The 17,742-nt window shown below is 40.4% G+C and overlaps 1 protein-coding gene across 3 annotated transcripts in view; it reads right to left on the bottom strand.

Annotated features, from left to right (window-relative positions):
* Positions 1-5,119: 5,119 nt before the first annotated feature.
* rhbdl1 (rhomboid, veinlet-like 1 (Drosophila)) overlaps positions 5,120-17,742 on the bottom strand; it is a 53,561-nt gene continuing 40,938 nt past the window's right edge. For all 3 annotated transcript variants that reach the window (XM_063892858.1, XM_063892856.1, XM_063892857.1), the window contains exons 6-8: positions 10,669-10,769; positions 8,000-8,060; positions 5,120-6,754 (exon numbers count right to left, since the gene is read on the bottom strand). In XM_063892858.1, the coding sequence (XP_063748928.1) occupies positions 6,483-6,754; positions 8,000-8,060; positions 10,669-10,769 (434 nt within the window). In that variant the 3' untranslated portion in view covers positions 5,120-6,482. The remainder of the gene's footprint in view (positions 6,755-7,999; positions 8,061-10,668; positions 10,770-17,742) is intronic.

Consider the following 17,742-nt stretch of genomic DNA (forward strand, 5'->3'; position numbering starts at 1 on the left):
CATTTAAGATGCTTTTTTTTGCAGAACATATGTTAATAATGTTTGCGTTTGACCGGGTTGAGGAGCAATGGATTACACGAACTGTATTTCCTTACAGTTACATAAAAAATGAAATTTGGGGATTACAATCAGGATTATAATGTTACAATTTTGCATTTGATATTGAGGTAATCCAAAAGAATGGAAAGTAATCAGGTTACATTACTTTTATATTCTGATACTTACATTACTGATTACATTTTTAAAATGACCCTCCCAACCCTGTGTGTAAAAGACTAGTTATTGTTTGGTGCAATACAGTATCATGTAGTTAATTCATGCAGCTTTAATACTACTTAATGACGCTGATGTTCAGGGCTGTAAAAGTATCACTTTATGGACTGATGAGTTATTTGTTCATCAATTAATGACGTTGTCTGTAGATCTTCTGCAAACAGTGAGAAATACACATCACACTCAGTTCATGGTGACTTCTTGGAGAATGCATTTTTGTCAAATCAATAATCCAAAAATATTTAGTTTTGAATCTGAAACAAGTACATTTCCCCCCAAAATTGATTAACTGTTGCAGTTTCATGATAACAATATGAGAAAAACACTACACACAGCAGGTTAGATGTTGCCACAGTATTGTTCTTTATTTATATTGTTTCTAAATTAAAGCAAAGTACAATGAACAGTACAAAATAAAACAAAATATATTCATATATATACAATATAAAATGGTTCCGTTCAGAACATTTAAAAAGTACAATAGATTGTGAAATAATTAATGAGGACTTTGATATAAATTATCCACGTGTAAATTTAATTGTTCCTTTAGTTTCCTCTTGACCGAGAGAAAAAATAGCTTCTCCTGCTTTGTCTTTTTGTAAACGCTGTTGTTGGTACAACCTCTTGTCTGGTCTGAGAGATTGAACCTCGTAAGCTTGGCACCATTTTTATTAATACAAGTAAGCAGCTCATGAAAAACTACCACAGCAGCACAGATATGACTTTTTTTAAACCTTCAGAGGGAAACTCATTTCAAGAAACCACTTGCTGATATTTGCATGATCTCTTTGAATGGCTCTGGCTTTTTTTTTGTGAACGTGAAAACAAATCTGTACCAAAGCTAAAAACTTGGAAACCAATGATGCTCTCTGTTACTAACCAGAAAAATACACTAACTCCAGAAGGAAACCCTGAATGCCTTTACAGACAAACTCTTTATGCTCGTTTGTAGCTGTGATACATAAAATCAGTCGTCACAAACCATCAGGCTAATGTTGCTAGTTGCTAATGTGGCTATTTGCTAATGCGGATATGTAGCTAATGTTGCTAGATGTTTAACTATGACGACCTGCAAGCATTTAAATTCACAGATGAATGTTTCGTTTGTGAGGCCCCATCCATTTTCTGTTGTTTCTATTACATTAAAATTACAATCTTGAAGCTCTTCGTTTCGTTATCTGCGAGAGGACATATGGCAATAAGCAGTAATTGCAGTTTATCGTGTTTTGGGATCTAACTTCCTAAAGTTTGCCACTTGTGTTTTCCCGGGAATGTCGTCACAGACAGCAAGTTTGTCATAATACTGGAAGATCAACAGCTTTGATAAGTTATCACCATCGTTATACCTTTATTAGCTCTAGGGATTTAACCAACATTTATCTAAATGAAAATCTTTGAGATTTCAATATTATACCAAACATCTGACCTTTGACCCTGATTTTATGTATCTAATGCAGGATCACTTTGAGAGCTAAAGCCAAAAGTCTACTTTTCGTGGCCTGTACCAGCATTTCAGATATCAACTCCCTTAGTAAATGTACGCAGTGTTGTTGCTACAGCAGCCTGCTTTAAATGCACGGTCCTGCAGTGAGAGTTACCCATTTATATCTAAGTAGCAATAAAGACTAAGAAAAGGCAACCTGGCAGCAGTTCATGCAGCTACAGGATATATTAACAACCTCTCAGTTGTTTGCACTGCGGCTTATCACTCTTATGGATTCTGTGCATGATCAAAGGGAGAAACACAGCAAAGCAGCCTTTCTGCCCGGTGCTGAAATGTGGGCGCATATACGATAACAAGGCATTGGGCATTACAGCACAATGGATTGGCATAGGGAGGTAAAAAAGCATTGAAGAATGTTTATGGCAGTAGAGAATATGGCACATGCCAACATGTATACATTAAGTGCAAAAACAGCCCATGTTTGATGAAGTACAGCAATAAGAAATAAGCAAAACAATTTCAAGTGTGCTGCATTTTTGAATAGCACAAAAACAGAAATGATCAATATTGGTGTGCAGTCACATCAATCAGGGTTTATGCATGAACTAGTTACTCAGCAGAGTGCAGATCTCAAAGTGTGTCTCACTCTCCCCTCCTTATCGAAAACATCGGAATCTCAATAACTCAATTGTCCATCCAGGCTCCCCTACAGTCCAAATGGCGGCAAATTTAACATAGACAGAGATGTGTTTAACCTGTATTGATGGATTTATGTGGATTGATCTGCGGTTCAAAACGAGACCAACCTTTAAGTGTGTTTTTTTTAACCGAAACAAAGGCTTGCAACAGAATATCAAACACTTGTTTTCAGCCTAGAAGATCTAGCTTTTCCTACCAAGCTGAGTGGTAACAGAAGGCCTAGCCCTAACAAAAATAGCCAATTTCATTAAGTTGAATCTAATAGGATCTCAAAGATTTTAACTCAGCAAAAATCCTCAGGCTGGTTGCAAGGAGTCAGCAGTGAATGAGGTTATAGAACAGTCAATAAAATAGCTTTTTCAAAAACTGTGAATCACTGCAACCAAAAGAGGTCCTTGAGCGTACAGTCAGGAAAAAATAAACAGTGTGGCATATGTGAGATAAAATAAACGTGATGCCAACACTTGATGGTCTCTCAACATTTAGGATTTCCTTGTTTTGAGTCTAAATCAGGCTGATGGGTCCAGTAGTATGCAAGATTAGCAGCACCACACCCAATGCATGATCTCTTTTCTAACATCCTACTGCAGCCTGGACTGTATTTAACCAATCAGGTTGTTGCATGTATATTACTTTAAGTGATGGATCATATTGTTTATTATTTATCATACGTTATTGATAGCCTGCTTCTATTCAGCTCATGCCATCCCGCACTGCGCCTTCTTTTGTACTGCAGAAAACAAACGTGTCACTCAAAAGACAGCGATTAAATTAACATGATGCAGCCTGTCAGGTCCACTTATTAAAGGAAGATATCCTGTTTACGCACCAAGCTCTGCGCTCCTCGCTGCAGCCGTGCATCATCCTGACACAGGGGGTGTGTGTGACACCAGCGCGGCATGATGGGAGAGCACGTACGCAGCATAGGTTTTATAAAGACACCTTCTGATGTTCATCACTGAGCATTTAACGTCATATACTGTTACCACAGGATGGGAGACAGGCCTCGATCAATTCCTTGAAGAGACTGAAAGCAGAGTGCAGTGGTTGGCTTAAGAGACTTGGCCTTAAGAGAGGTAAATAAACTCCTAAGCTTTTATTCTCTAGGATTTTTTATTTCAAATGTAATTTTTTTTATGTGTTTCAGTGGCACTAATGCTTGTAATGTTTTTTAAAGCACTTTGAATCGCCTTGTTGAAAATTGCTTTTAAAAAAAGCCCCTCCACCTGTTTTCCTAACATGCATACACTTATTTTTAGATGAGGAAATTGTTGGTCATTTTCAGAAAATACTTAATAACAAATCCAAAACACAGCATCTGACTGAGAAAAACTCAGATGGGGATTTGTTTAGGGGCCACACAAACTTGTTTTTAGTCCTGTATGTACTTCCAGTAAAGGTAATATTAACATTTAATGTGCTCTGGAAAAACGTTACCAACCCTCTTTTACAGGCCCTCTGGGTTCCTGTGAATCTTCAGTTAAAGAGAAACATTAACCTCTTCTCCGGCATCCTCTTTATCTTCATTATAGGTTAACAGGGTATGTATAAATTATTCATCGATGCATCTTTGCTATCCTGAGCGAAAACTATTTCCTAGTATACACAGGAGTTCCCTTCAAGGATCCTTTATTCCACATATTAGCTGATCCTTCTCTTTTAATACATCCGAAACAGGCCTCTTCTGGCTATGGATTTCCTCATTTAACACCGAGTCTTCTGTTACTACTGACAGTTTCATGTGGAAGCAAACGCCGAGGAATGTATTTATGACCAAATATCAAAATTGGCAAATGCATAACATTTTTTTTCCTCGTGCAGCCAGTGGACATTCAAATGAATTATTGATTGAAGTCTGAAAAATGGAACGTAGCAGGAGCAAATGTAATTGCTATCCTCGCCTCAGCTTTCCAAAAAGCTTGAATCACTCAGGATGAATATATGACAGAGTTATTTGCAAAAGAAGAGTTGCTGGGGAGAGGAGATGTGGGCACAAATTAAAGCTGCAAACAAGAAAAGGAACAGGTTGTTAAAATGTGTCTCGCTTCATTAAAATATCTACTTTACAGGCTCAGTTTGTCTCCTCACCTGTTTCAAGTCCAAAATGAGAATAAATGTTTGATCACATGAAAAAAAAAAGCTACCAATCCAACCAACGTCTTTTTCTTTCACCCTCTCCAATTAGTTCTTTCTATGGCTTATTTTGTAAAGCACTAAAGATTTATAAAATCAAGCTTGTGTGGGGATTCTGCCTCGTGGACTATACTTCAGAGGAGCATACAGGACAGGAGTAATCAGAAGAACAACAATCATAGCATTAAGTTTGCACCATTTGAAACTCTTCCCCGTCAAAGAGGAGAGAAGAACAAATAAATATACTCTTGGTTATGAACATACGATATACACATCCACTATCAAAGGAAAAACGGGGACAACTTAATAACACTCTTTTTTTCTTTTCTTTATAGGTACATTCCTTTACAAAAGTATACAGTCCCTAAGAATGAGAAACTGAGGTATAGACCGGGCCCGACAGAGAGACCCACAATGCCCTCTGGGACTCAAAGGTCAGAGGTCAGGTGATGACACATCCACGCCCTCCCCAGTCCAGTCTGTCAGAGCGAGAACAGGCAGAGGCCAGTGTGTCGTGTGTGTGTGTGCGTGTGTGTGTGCGTGTGTGTGTGTGTGCGCGTGCGTGCGTGTGTTGTGTTCTATTCGGTTTGTCCAAGTTGACCTTCAGAATCAGGCGATGGCTGCTCTCTAAGACAAAGAGGAGAAACTATGTTTGTGTTTGAATGTGTGTGTGTGTGTGTGTGTCCTTGTCTCGCTGAGAGCCACAGAGCATGACATGGCATATTTTACACGGTGCGCCTAGCAAGTTGGTGTTTAGTTCGACAACAGGAGGAGATCACCCGGAGGAAGCGATGACCGTCCAGGAAACTCTATCCGTCTTTTTTCTCGTGAGCTCCTTTTTTCCTGTCACGCCGTCATTTCGATTTCCCATCTTCATGTCTATGTTGTGTGAAATATGTCTTGGTATCCACAGTGTAGGTATAATGCCATGTAAACAACTTAAAAAAACAGATGTCTCTCATTTTTAAAGAGCGTATGAGATGAAATGATGCCTCTAAGGTTCTCCTTGAGGATGACAGAATCCACATTAAACGTGCCTCGCGTTTCCAATCCCCCTCTCATTCATACTGCTTTTGGAGAAGCGTTTTGTTTTTCCAAATTGGGCAGGAGACCTTTCTTGGCGGCTCAATTTGAGAAAAACGTATCTGTAAGTTGGTTTTTGTTTTTCAATCAGCAATTTTGAAAAAACCACAGTCCCCCCAGTGAGTTTACAACAGGGATGTGTAATCACAACAGCACTCATATTTCATTTGAGTTCGTCTGTATTTCTTCTTTTATTGCTACCCCTAGAAATAAACTTTTCCTGAAATTCTTCTTTAATTTTAATTTAGAGCAGCTGCAGCTCTGATTTTTGGCACAGCCCCAGGACTCAGATTCAGCCGTGTGCTCTGCTTTAGTGCAGACCTTGATGAGAGAAACATTTCTCATAGTGTTTCTCCAGCATTGTCGCCGCTACAGCACTCTACTGTTTGCCTCCCTTTTATTCCCTTTGCTTTTCACCACATGCACGCGTCAACAATGTATGAAAGATGCACACAAAGAAACAAATGATGAAACAGCCTTTCAAGAAGCCTCCGAAATAAAGAGCATGGCGGATAAATGCTCACTGAAAGGTTAGTGCTGGTAATGTGGATGAGATTTCAAACGTATATATCAAAAGATACAACGCTCCTCGAAATGGATCTGAGGAACTTTCACCTGGTCTTGTTGCTACTGTAATCCCTCTTTAATAAAAGAGACATATTTCTTTGATTTGCAAAGTATCTGTAAAAAAGATCATTTTTGTTTTGAATGATTTTGTATCATTTCATTGGGGTCTAACTTGAGAGGAAATGCTAACTATGGTCAAAGGGGTTTGTTTTTTAAGGTTTGAGTCAGTGTGTGTGTGGTTTAGGACCTGTGGAGAGGGGGGGGGGGGCGTGGGGGGCCTTCATCAGGGAGGTGGCGGGATCTGCACCCCCAGCAGCTCGTATGCAAAGATGTTCCAGAAGATGGCGAAGAGGAGGAAGGTGATGAAGGAGAAGACGATGACCCACCAGGAGCACTGCTTCTGCAGGCTCTCCTCGTAGCTGCGCAGGATCAGCAGCCCCATGCTGATGCCCACCACGGCCCCCGACAGGTGGGCCATGAAGCTGGGCTGGGGCCCCGAGGAGGGCAGCGGCGGGGAGAAGCGGAGCCAGACGGCACGACCCACCTCCGAACTCACTGGGGAGCGAAGAGGAGGGACGGAATAGCATCAGTATTTTCTTACGGCTGTAGCTTTGAGGACATGAGGCCAGACTAAAGGGGGGGGGGGTTTACGTTTGTGCATGTGTGCATATGTAAGTATGTGTGCATGCATGTTTATAAGTATATAGGATTAAGTTTTGTATACGTATGTGCAGGTGTACGTCTGTATCTGCTTGAGCATGTAATGACAATCTAAGTTAATGCATATATCTCTGTACAGTAACAATTAAGTTACAGCCATCAGGTGGTTAGCTTAGCTTAGCATAAAGACTGGAAACGGGGGGAAACAGCTAGCCTAGCTCTTTGCAAGCATAACAAAACCCACTGCCTAAATGCAATGAGTACAATTTATACATTTGAATGATCCAGTGACACATCATACTTCATAACACATTTCAAATGTCATGAATTCCATATTAGAGTGCAACTTTTATAATGTTTATTTGGCTTATTCAGTACCTTCCGACCTCATAGCACTTCATTATTCATAACCTTTCTAGAGAATAGGTAATGTGTATAACCACGCACAGCATAAATAACAGGGTTTTATGACTTTGACCTCATGTCAATGCCTAAAGATGCGCTATTCTGTTTAATGTAGTCAGTCTTTAATCAAAGTCTACTTTTACATTCAAAGAAAGGTCACGTGAAGATGCAAATAGATCATAATACTACAAAAGTGCACTTTTCATTGCGCTGCTCGATGCTCTGAATTAATACTCAGCACTGATTATAAAACCTAATGATATTTCAGTCTCTCACACGAGCCATGTGTCACGTTTTATTGAGAAATGCTGTATTGCCTGTTTGGAAAACACTGAGGAGAAATACAACATTGCTGCAGAGACTCGCGGCTCCCGCAGTTAGGGGGCGGCAGGCTCGGCACAGATGGAGGGAACATATTGCTCACTAATGAAAGTCGCAGTGTATCGGCCCTCGTGTGGAGAGAAAAAAGGACAAGTGGTATGACTCAAATGGTTTGAAAACAAAGCAACATGTCCAAGCATGGGGCCCCGATGAGCAATTAACCAGGATAACTTGACTACATGTCTGTTGCTCAGCTTTGATCGGCGCTCTCCCCCCGCTCAGATAACAAATTGTCCTTAATGAGCTGTGAACATGCTGAAAATAAAAGGTTATTCACACTCCCTATTCAATGATTGAGCTATTATATTAACATAAATAGCAACAATGGGAACAGGAAAATGAGGGGTAACTTACTGCAGACTAGAGCCAGGATCATGCGGAGCAGCTTGTATGGACAACGCATCCCGGCCCAGTTCTGCAACACAAAAGTGCATCGTCAGCGTAAACAAACACGACACAAACAACCATTATTTATATATGTGTGTGTGTGAGAGCATATTATCAGCCTGAGTAGGAACGCCTCAATTTCTATCCTCTGGACATATTTAGACTTCAAAGGAAAACAATCTATATCCTTAGAGAGAGGGGGAAACACTTACACTACACACCGACGCGATTACACACCTGGCTGCTCTCCACTTACTCGTTCCAGCCCAGTGGCACTCCATTAATTAGAGCTTAGATTATTTAACACTCGGGGAATACAGGCCGATAAATAGCCATTCTGATTCTTTGGGGGAAACAGACCAATGGCATCCTGAATGAGAATCAAACATCAACTCCCAAAGGGTGAACAACTGTATCAATCCCATGTTTCATAAAGGGACAGGTCACCCAAAAATAAAAATGAATGATCTCTAACCTGCAGTGTGATTTATAAATGAAAACTGTCCGAATGTTGGAGAGTTTCTACCTTCTCTTGAATATAATCAAACCACACATTCAGCTCGTGGTGCTCAAGGCGCCTAAAGAAAGTACATTTCTGAAACTCAACAGCAATGTCCATTTCAGAAATCATGACCCAGTTTCTCAAGATAATCCACAGACCATTTAGGAACATTTTTCATTCTGCCAAACTACACCCACCAACTTTATCACCCCCAGAAGTAAGTGTTCTTCAAGACGTGCTCACTCGTCATATTTAGGTAAAAATAAAAATAGTTCCTGCTCACAACCAGGTCAGCAAAATATCTTGAGTAACTGATTTCTGACATTTATAGAGCTCAAACACTGATCAATAGCACTACAGGTGAAAGGATTTTTTTCTATTTTTGATTTTGGGGGAAATTTCCCCTTTAAGTTGAGGGAATATTACCCAGGGTCAGTGTTTCTCCTCTTCACCCACACCACAACAATAAATGGGGAATGCATGCAAAATTAAAGGCCGAGGAGAACATAAATAAAACCTGCCGTGACCACACATTTAAAACAAGCCAGGAGTTGCAGTGCTTGCAATGACACAGTATTTCCACAAATAAATGATTAATATCGTGGAGGAGGAGGACAGGGCTGTGCGTGTGCTGCTCTCTGATGGGAGGCACTTTGCTTTTCACGTGCCACCACTCCCAAATGTGTGGAATAGCAAATCTTAAACCAAGCGACAGCCAATCCATTCGGTCTGTAACACATCGCACTGCTGACATTGAGATGGAAAACTGCTGAGGTGATCTGACGTACATGTGTGAGGGAATCATTCAGAGAGTCAAAAAAAAAAGTGCTCGCTGTTCAGAGGAAACAAATATATACAAACAAAACAAAAACTACCAGTAAGATCTAGTTTTTCTTTTACAAAATGAAAGATTTTCAGATGTATGTGCAGTGCCAAAAACTGAGTTTGTGCACGACTGACTTCCAAGATAGATTCTGACACTTTGGCAAGAGCCGCATGACTTCTGGGGAGTCACGTCCGCGGCGGCGCTAGGAACTTCATAGAGCGGATGATGATGCTTGATGGCAGATGGCTGGGAATTTACTGGGTCAGGACTTGACGAGATTTTTCTTCAAAAACAAAAACTAGAAAAATACTCCTCATCAGAGCACAGCTAAGACGTGCCTTAAAGGATTTCCGCAACTACAAACAGGCATCAAGCCCAACACACCACATACTGTGTCTGTTAGCGGCTACGAGCGCACAGTTACAGTTACTCTGCTCTGGGCCCGTCGATGCACTTTGATTTCTATCCTGCTGGCGTCTCGGCTGCCAACAGTGAACAGCAACATTAGTTAAGGTGATTCAAATGTAACACCGCCTCGAGAGCTGGAGAGAATGTGGAAGGCATTTCTCATGTAAACCTTGTGACAGAAACACACACACAAATAAATACTGTTTAAAAAAAGCAGCATCAAGGGAATCCACTGCTTGTTTTGTTTGTCCAGTGGACATAATAAAAACAGTGTTAATAATGCCAGTTACTTCAGATTCATTGACAGTATGACAGGCAAAACATGTTGTGGTTGAAGGGGTTGGGTAGGCTACTTATCAACAGAGTTCAAAGAGTTCACATGGAATATGTAAGCACTTTTCCGTTAGATGCCGGGCAATAAAATCAATTTATCACATCAATGTGATCCTTCCGTAGCAGGGAAAGCCTCCAAAAAAAGATCAAATCTAAAGAAAATATAAGTTGTAGCCAATTTAGATGTGTTATTTGCTGTGTGTGCAAAGTTTGCAGTTGCTCATGAAATGTTTTTAAACCGTGCTTGAACATTTGTGCGTAAAATCGCGTTGGGTATCAGAATCAGAAGTCCAACAGAGGCGACATTTATATTGTTCCAGCAAAAGTAAAGAGAGAGAAACAAATGTAAAACACTAGAAGATGAAGACACTGTTAGATGAATTAAAGAGGTAAAGAGATGTCAGATAAAGTGTCAAACGCTTGTCACATTACTTCAAACCGAGTCCTAAAGACGTAAGGGTGCGGTGTCAGTCTCACACCGCTCGGATAGCTCTGACATTTCGTCTCCATTGAAAAAAAAAAAAAGCTTTTAGACGCAACAATGGAAGCTAAGATGACGGCAGTTACCATGACGACGTTGGCCAGATGTGCCGAGCACAGAGCGTAGACCCCTCCGGACCCCCCCACCACCGGAGCACGCATGTCGGTGATGGACACTGTCAGCGAGCCTGCAGAGAAACACACACACACACACACACACACACACACACACACACACACACACACACACACACACACACACACACACACACACACACACACACACACACACACACACACACACACACACACACACACACACAGAGAGAAAGGGAAATTAGGAGAGTAGATGCAGGCAATGCATGGAAAAGTGTGTGTGTGTGTGTGTGTGTGTGTGTGTGTGTGTGTGTGTGTGTGTGTGTGTGTGTGTGTGTGTGTGTGTGTGTGTGTGTGTGTGGGTTGTTAGGAAAGACAGAGAGAGAGCATAGGACAGCATTTTTTTTTAGCAGAGGGTGAAAACAAAGGCAGAGTCAGATTACTCATCAGGCAGCGGCACAAGTCACCTTCCTCGGAGCATTTTTCTAAAAATCACCGAGTAAAATGTCTCCCTCCCTTCCCGGGGACTGTGCTAGCCTACATCATCTGACCTTATCTAGAAAACATGACACACACACACATGTTCAGTGTTGTGCACAGTATGTCGGAGTAATTTCCTGCCTGTCAGTAATTAAGCAGACTAATTATATGAAAATGGTACACAACAGAAATTCCTAATTGGATTTTCCTTCAGGACGCTGCAATTTAAAAAAAAAGTCTGATTTCAAATGAACTCTGATCAAAGTGAGGCCATGAGAACACACACGAATCTCGCTGGAGAGAATAATTCCCATTTCTGAGTGCTTTAAAGATGCTTCGCCTTATATTCCTGAGCAAAATGTAATCTGGGATATGTGATGGACCGGAGCCAAATGTGCCGCTTAAAAAGATATAATATGAAGAGTACAGTGCTGGTTGTGGCGGGGACACAGTCGTGAACATTATGACCTGCTATACGGTAAAGTGATTGCACACTTAAAATATAACATCCTTGTTAAATGAATTGATTTTGTTATGTTATGAACATAAACGATTTTCAAGCAGTTATGTGGTGTTTTCGGTTTGAGCACTTACAGGTGTTTTCAATTTCTCGCCAATTACACCCGTCAGATTACAGCTGGGTGCTGCTTTTTAATTTATGTGATGTCCCCAAAATATGGTGGCTAATAACAGTAATAAAGACTTGAACTGCACCCCGCTGACGACATAACAAAAGAGACAGAAGCAGCTGTCAATCAACCAGCTTGAACACGCCCACACAGTCGTGAGAAGAGGACTAATCAGGAAACACCTGTAGCTGCAAGAAGGGTTCCTAACTATCAATATATTTTGATGTCTATTTGTCAAGTTTTATTGGTGATCACATACCGAAGTCAATAATTGGTGCTCTTTTGTATGTCATTTCCTCTCAGTGAGTACGAAAGTGTTGGATTTTGCATAATGACGGCTATATCAGCACGTTATGACAATGAGAGTACTGCATATAATTAGTGTGCAGTATTGAATTTGGACAAACAACCGGCCTCAGGCTGTAGCTAAATACACAATTGTCTATAATATTGGCCTGTAGCTTAATAACTAAGCTTCCATAAATAGCTGCTGAAGCCATGGAAACTGCATATGGAAATGCAAAAATATATCATTTCTGCCTTTGAAGCGTTTGCTGTTTGCATTACGCCGACACGGGTCATTAATTGCAATACAGGCCATTTGAAACCTCTATACTTTTCTATAGATGTGTATTTTATTATATTTATTCAGGTATGAATATTACATTATCAGTGTCAGATCACAATGACACTGTTGCTCTTTACTTTTCAAGGAATCACCCACAATGTGTTCATTATTATGTGTTAAAATAGTCAGAAGTGGTTTCATCTTAATGCATAAATGGGGAAAATACAGTAAAATGTTAAATATTTCAGTCAATCTGTCGTAGACCTTTGGGTTACTTATGAATATTAAGAGATGGGCATCTTACATCATCACTGTTGAAAGCGTGATATCCAAAAACATTATTGATGGAAGCAGGGTGTGCTGGAGATGGGTTGCGTAACGTGATTGAATTTTGATGGGCTCACATTAAAGCTGGGTTTGAGATCTCAAAGTTAGGAAGAAGAAATGTTAAAATGTGGCGATCGAATGAAAAGTAGTACCAACATGGACTGAACAGTAATCAGCAGCTGTTTCTTTGTTTTAGAACGGAGTATGAAGGTATGATCCTGAATGCAGCACGGTGCACCTGCAGCTGCATGCACCAGGTTGCAGTGACACAGTGAAGTAGGACAAAGTTTCAGGCAGGACAAATCACAGTCGCTCACAAGGACAGCGTCAGCCTCTGTTAATTATGCAAATGAGCTGATAAGGGAAGCGGAGAGGGCTGATAAAACAAAACAGCCCCTTTTTAATCACAGTTGCTGGAGTTGTGATCTCAGATCTATTAAGCATGTTGTAACATTCAAATTATCTGCGTGAGTATGTGTGTGTGTGTCTGTGTGTGTGTGTGTGTCTGTGTGTGTGTGTGTGTGTGTGTGTGTGTGTCTGTGTGTGTGTGTGTGATTGCACAGAGTAAACATTGTCTTAAGAAATGCCTCGTCAGCCCGTGGAGGCGGCGGTGATCATGGAGAGACAGATGGTAATCAGAGCGTCATTCAGCTCATATTTAACGTGGATTTGAGGAGAAAATGAACTTTGTTGCTTCAGCTTCGAGATTTGACGAGATTCACAGTGCCCCATTTTTAGAAGTTCCACTAAATTGCAATTACCCAGCGAAGCATACAGTATGTGGTCTCTGATCTCTTCAAAGTAGAGGAAAAATGTAATTTCAGTGGGGTATTTTTTTTTTTGAGATCCACAACTTTTTTTTGCAGTCCATTTCTTACTTCAGAGCCGTGGATGTGGGAGATATATGGATGAAATACTGATTAAATGATATGAGAGACATTGCTTGAGGTTTTAGTTATGGAAATCTGGGTAAAACACAGTCTTTTGTTGCCCTTATAAATTCAAAATTCTGAATTGAATGAACAGCTTAGGCAATATGAATATCAAATATAACACATTTGGATTAAACTTGGGTTTGGAATCTTAGTAGAAGATATCAAGATCTCCTAGTTTGTAACTGATTTGGAGTCAGATTTGGTATTTCTTACTTAACACTGACATTTATTGATCTGAAGTGGTGAACATGATTGCCAGCTACCACCTGTTTTGACACGGTGTTATTTTTAGAGCTGCTTCTTGACGAATTCAAGTCCAACATCCTCTCTTGTTTTTCCTGAGGATAATCAGGCTGTTTAGCTGCTTAAAATTCCAATAAGTTCACCAGCAGAACACTAACTTTGGGTCTATTTGTTTGGCTGCTCCTTGGAGTGAATTTTTAGAGCTGTTTTGCTGCCTGCTGGGGCTGAAAACGATGCTATGAAAGCAGGGGGGTAAGTGATAACGGTACAGTTTAAAAAAGTAAATACACAAAATAAAAAGCAATAACTTCGAGCGCCTTGTAGGGGAAGGGGATTGCAGACATGGGGGAGTAAAACCTCTGTGGGTTCCTCACTATCGAACCGCTCCATACTACACAAAGTAACTTGATAATAGTATTAATTAGTGTGTCTTTAGGAGCAGTGAGTCGGCTTCTGAGATAATAGTTAACACCAGCCAGGACCGGCTCTTTATAGGAGACACTTGTCAGGCATGTGACACCACCATCTGTGGGTGAAGACGAGGAGACAACCTGAGACCTCCGGCTCAGAGGAAGAGTCAGCTCCAGAAGGGAGGAAGCAAACTGCTCGCTCTGCTTTGGCAAGAAGCTTTAAAATACAGTGTGAATATTAAACGGCGCTGTCATGTGGGCCCTCTTGCTGAAGGGGATTTAAGATTTAGGATTCTCTGCACTCAGCAGGAGCAGAGACGTGAGGTGTGCGATTATTTTTACCGCGCGCTGACACACTCATGCTCTCTCATGCACATATTATTTATCGTTGCGGTCCTGAAGTCATCATCAACATCCTCAAATGTTTTTGTGAGCTTGCAACATTCAGACATGCAACGTAGACGGTAAAAATGATGTGCTTTTGTGTAGATTAAGTCAACCACACACGCAGGGCCATCTAGTAGCAGTTTAATCCCCGCTGCAGCTCTCTGTCAAATCCAACCTGCTCCACCACTGCAGGCTCCCCTTAAGCTATGGGTCAACTTTGTGTTTGCAGTCTCGCAGGGATAAGGTGCAGACAAGGGACGGTAAGCTGATCCGAGGCCAGGTTGCCCGAGGCCGCGTCTCTCTGAAGCCACTCCAGTGGAGACACCGCTACCACACAGAAAATAGTGCAATACAAAAAATCCTCTAATCCTTGGGAAATGTAGCTGTACACACTTACTAGCCTTTTCACTGTGTGCTTCTACAGATTTTGTACGATGGTAGCTATACACTGCAAAAACTGAGTCTAAAAAGAGGAGAAGGAGAAATGTGGCTGAAATTTGGTGGGAAACTTCACCTTTAATTTATCAGCATAGAGACAGATGTCTAGGCTAAAATAAGGCAACATAGGGTGGATTTAAGTGAAAATACAGAATTTAGGCAATGCTTTTTATGAAACATGAAGCATTTGTTGGCATACAGGTTTTACCGGTGCATGTTTCTTTTATTCCTTACTTGTTTTTGAATATGAAATGTATACTTGTGGGTAAAACAAAGCCAAAAAGTCAAGTTGAATCTGCATTAATACTTATTTGCAGGCATAACAAGCAGTGAACTTTAACAAATACTCAGCTTTTAAGTTAACATGGCAAATATTTTAGAAGTTAACTATTTACACATCTATCTTACACATGAAATCTTTAGCATTCATGTGGAAATTTTTGCTTCAGGCAACTCAGCAGATGTAAACCCAATATTGACTCTCTTCTCAGTTCTGTTTGGTTTATAAAGTCCTGAGGGGAATAGCTGGCTCTTCAGCTGCTCAATCCTATGTTCATCAGTGGATTGCAAACTGCTGTACTGGTGGCGTACAGTAGGTCTATCACAGTGAGATTGAAATGAGATGAGCGGGAATGCCAGGTCAGGCGATATCTCTCTGTGGGTTCATCACCCTTTCCACTGAAAACATGTTGAGTTCTCAGAGGGTTTATTTGGGAGAAGATGTAATTCGAAAAGCAAAACTACATATCATCCAACACTTCATTTGTCAAGATGTCTCCCAGAAGGATGTCTGAGAACATTAGTATTCATCGATGTGCATTTTTTGGGTGGTGAGCCAATAAATAACTCAGGAGAGGACAATAAAAGGACAATATGTGTTTATTTATTCAATTCATTTTGTCAGTATCAGATAAAAGACAATTTGGCAACGCACCGCTGTGCTCTTAGTAATTTAATCAGTCTTTTGGTAAAAGCAGAGAGAAGACAACCCACATTTATTTTGTCATGTTTTATTAGAGACTAAGTAGAGTTGAGTCCATTATTTCCTAATAAAAAAGGACAATAATTTAATTGAAGCTCAGCTCAGGACAGTTTCAGTAGGAAAACCTCTAGCCGTTGATGCCTCTCAGGTTCCTGTTGCAGTATTTGTACACACCAGCCTCGGACAGATCCATCCTGTATGCATTAAATCTTGTGGCCCTGCACAGAGATGTGCTGCAATCAGCACTCCTGCAGTCACAGCCTGCCTCTGTTGGCTAATAAACTGGGGAACTGCCTGATCAGATTTATTTGCCCAGCACAAATAAGAAGCAGGGGGCACTGATGAAAAGCACACCCGCAAGGGGAAGGGTGAGACAGAAGCACACCAAGAGTGCACCTGTGATGTACATGGACATATATAAAGTTCTTATAATAAGAAATCATGATGAAGCTGTTTCCATTGACTTTAATTATCGTATCCCTCAGGCCACACACTCTTTAAGTAACAGATAAATTGCTTCACACTGTGCATGTGGTGATTTTTGTTCGGCAGCTTTTTTCGGTTAAGGACATCAGACCATAAAGTTTGGATTTTGAGGTTGAGAGAATACAGAGACACAGCTCACACATGGTGGTGGTGTTTTCTAGTGCCACCTGAAACCGGAGTATTTTCAAGATTGTTCAAGATTCCAGGCTTTAAGGTCATGTGCACAGTAGCTGCAGTGAAGTTAAAGTCCCGGGCTCCTCCGACAATAAGCCATGAATATATATATAGGACATAAAACAAATAAAACCAATGAAAACGGTGCAAGGAGAAGTCTATGTACATGTAAATAGAGTATGATATTTACAGGATATAAATATTTAGATAAGTGAATTGCCAGATGAATGCGTATGGAGGCACTTAACAGAGCTCAGGTCATTGTCTTATTGCCTGAGGAGTGAAACGGTCTCTGGTGGTTTTTGTCCTGATGGTCAAACTGCTGAATGTCTGACCCTATACTTTCTATGTTTCACATCTGCACCATATACATAACCATTTTAATGTCCTATAGGGGTGGAAATAATATGTATTTTTAAATATTTAATTGAATTACATGGTTAATCATTTGGTTTAATTGACATATCAGAAATGAGAAGAAAAAGGCCCCTTATAGCCCGATTTATACTAGATATTTGAAAGCATTTTTGAAAATATTGCATCAAGTTAAAAACAGACATTTATATATCTTGTTAAATTGGGGGAAAATATATTTTCTAAGGGGAACTTTTTTTAGTTAAAAATAACGTGTTCCGTATGCATGAGCTAATACACCAAAGCCAATAAAACTGCAACACCCAACAATTTACGCAAATCCAAAAAGTGCAGGAAATCTTCACAATGGAGAAAACAGAACAAAGTGTAATTATTTTGTTAGATAAATGACATCGATTATCTTAATATTCTATAGCAATAGACTGATTAAATTATTGTTTGAGCGCTTTGTTCATCAGGCGGGGGTGGGGGGTGTTATTTTGGAGTTTAGCAACTTCCTTTGACTTTGGTTTATGAGCACAGGCTGACTGAAGGTAAGTAAAAATAATGAAATGTCAGGGCGACTCAACTGGAGGCAGACCTGATGTGTCAAATGGTCCTTTGTCTACCTTATAGAGTGGCGTTAATAGAC

The sequence above is a fragment of the Eleginops maclovinus genome, chromosome 10, assembly GCF_036324505.1.
Source record: "Eleginops maclovinus isolate JMC-PN-2008 ecotype Puerto Natales chromosome 10, JC_Emac_rtc_rv5, whole genome shotgun sequence".
Lineage (NCBI taxonomy): Eukaryota > Metazoa > Chordata > Actinopteri > Perciformes > Eleginopidae > Eleginops > Eleginops maclovinus.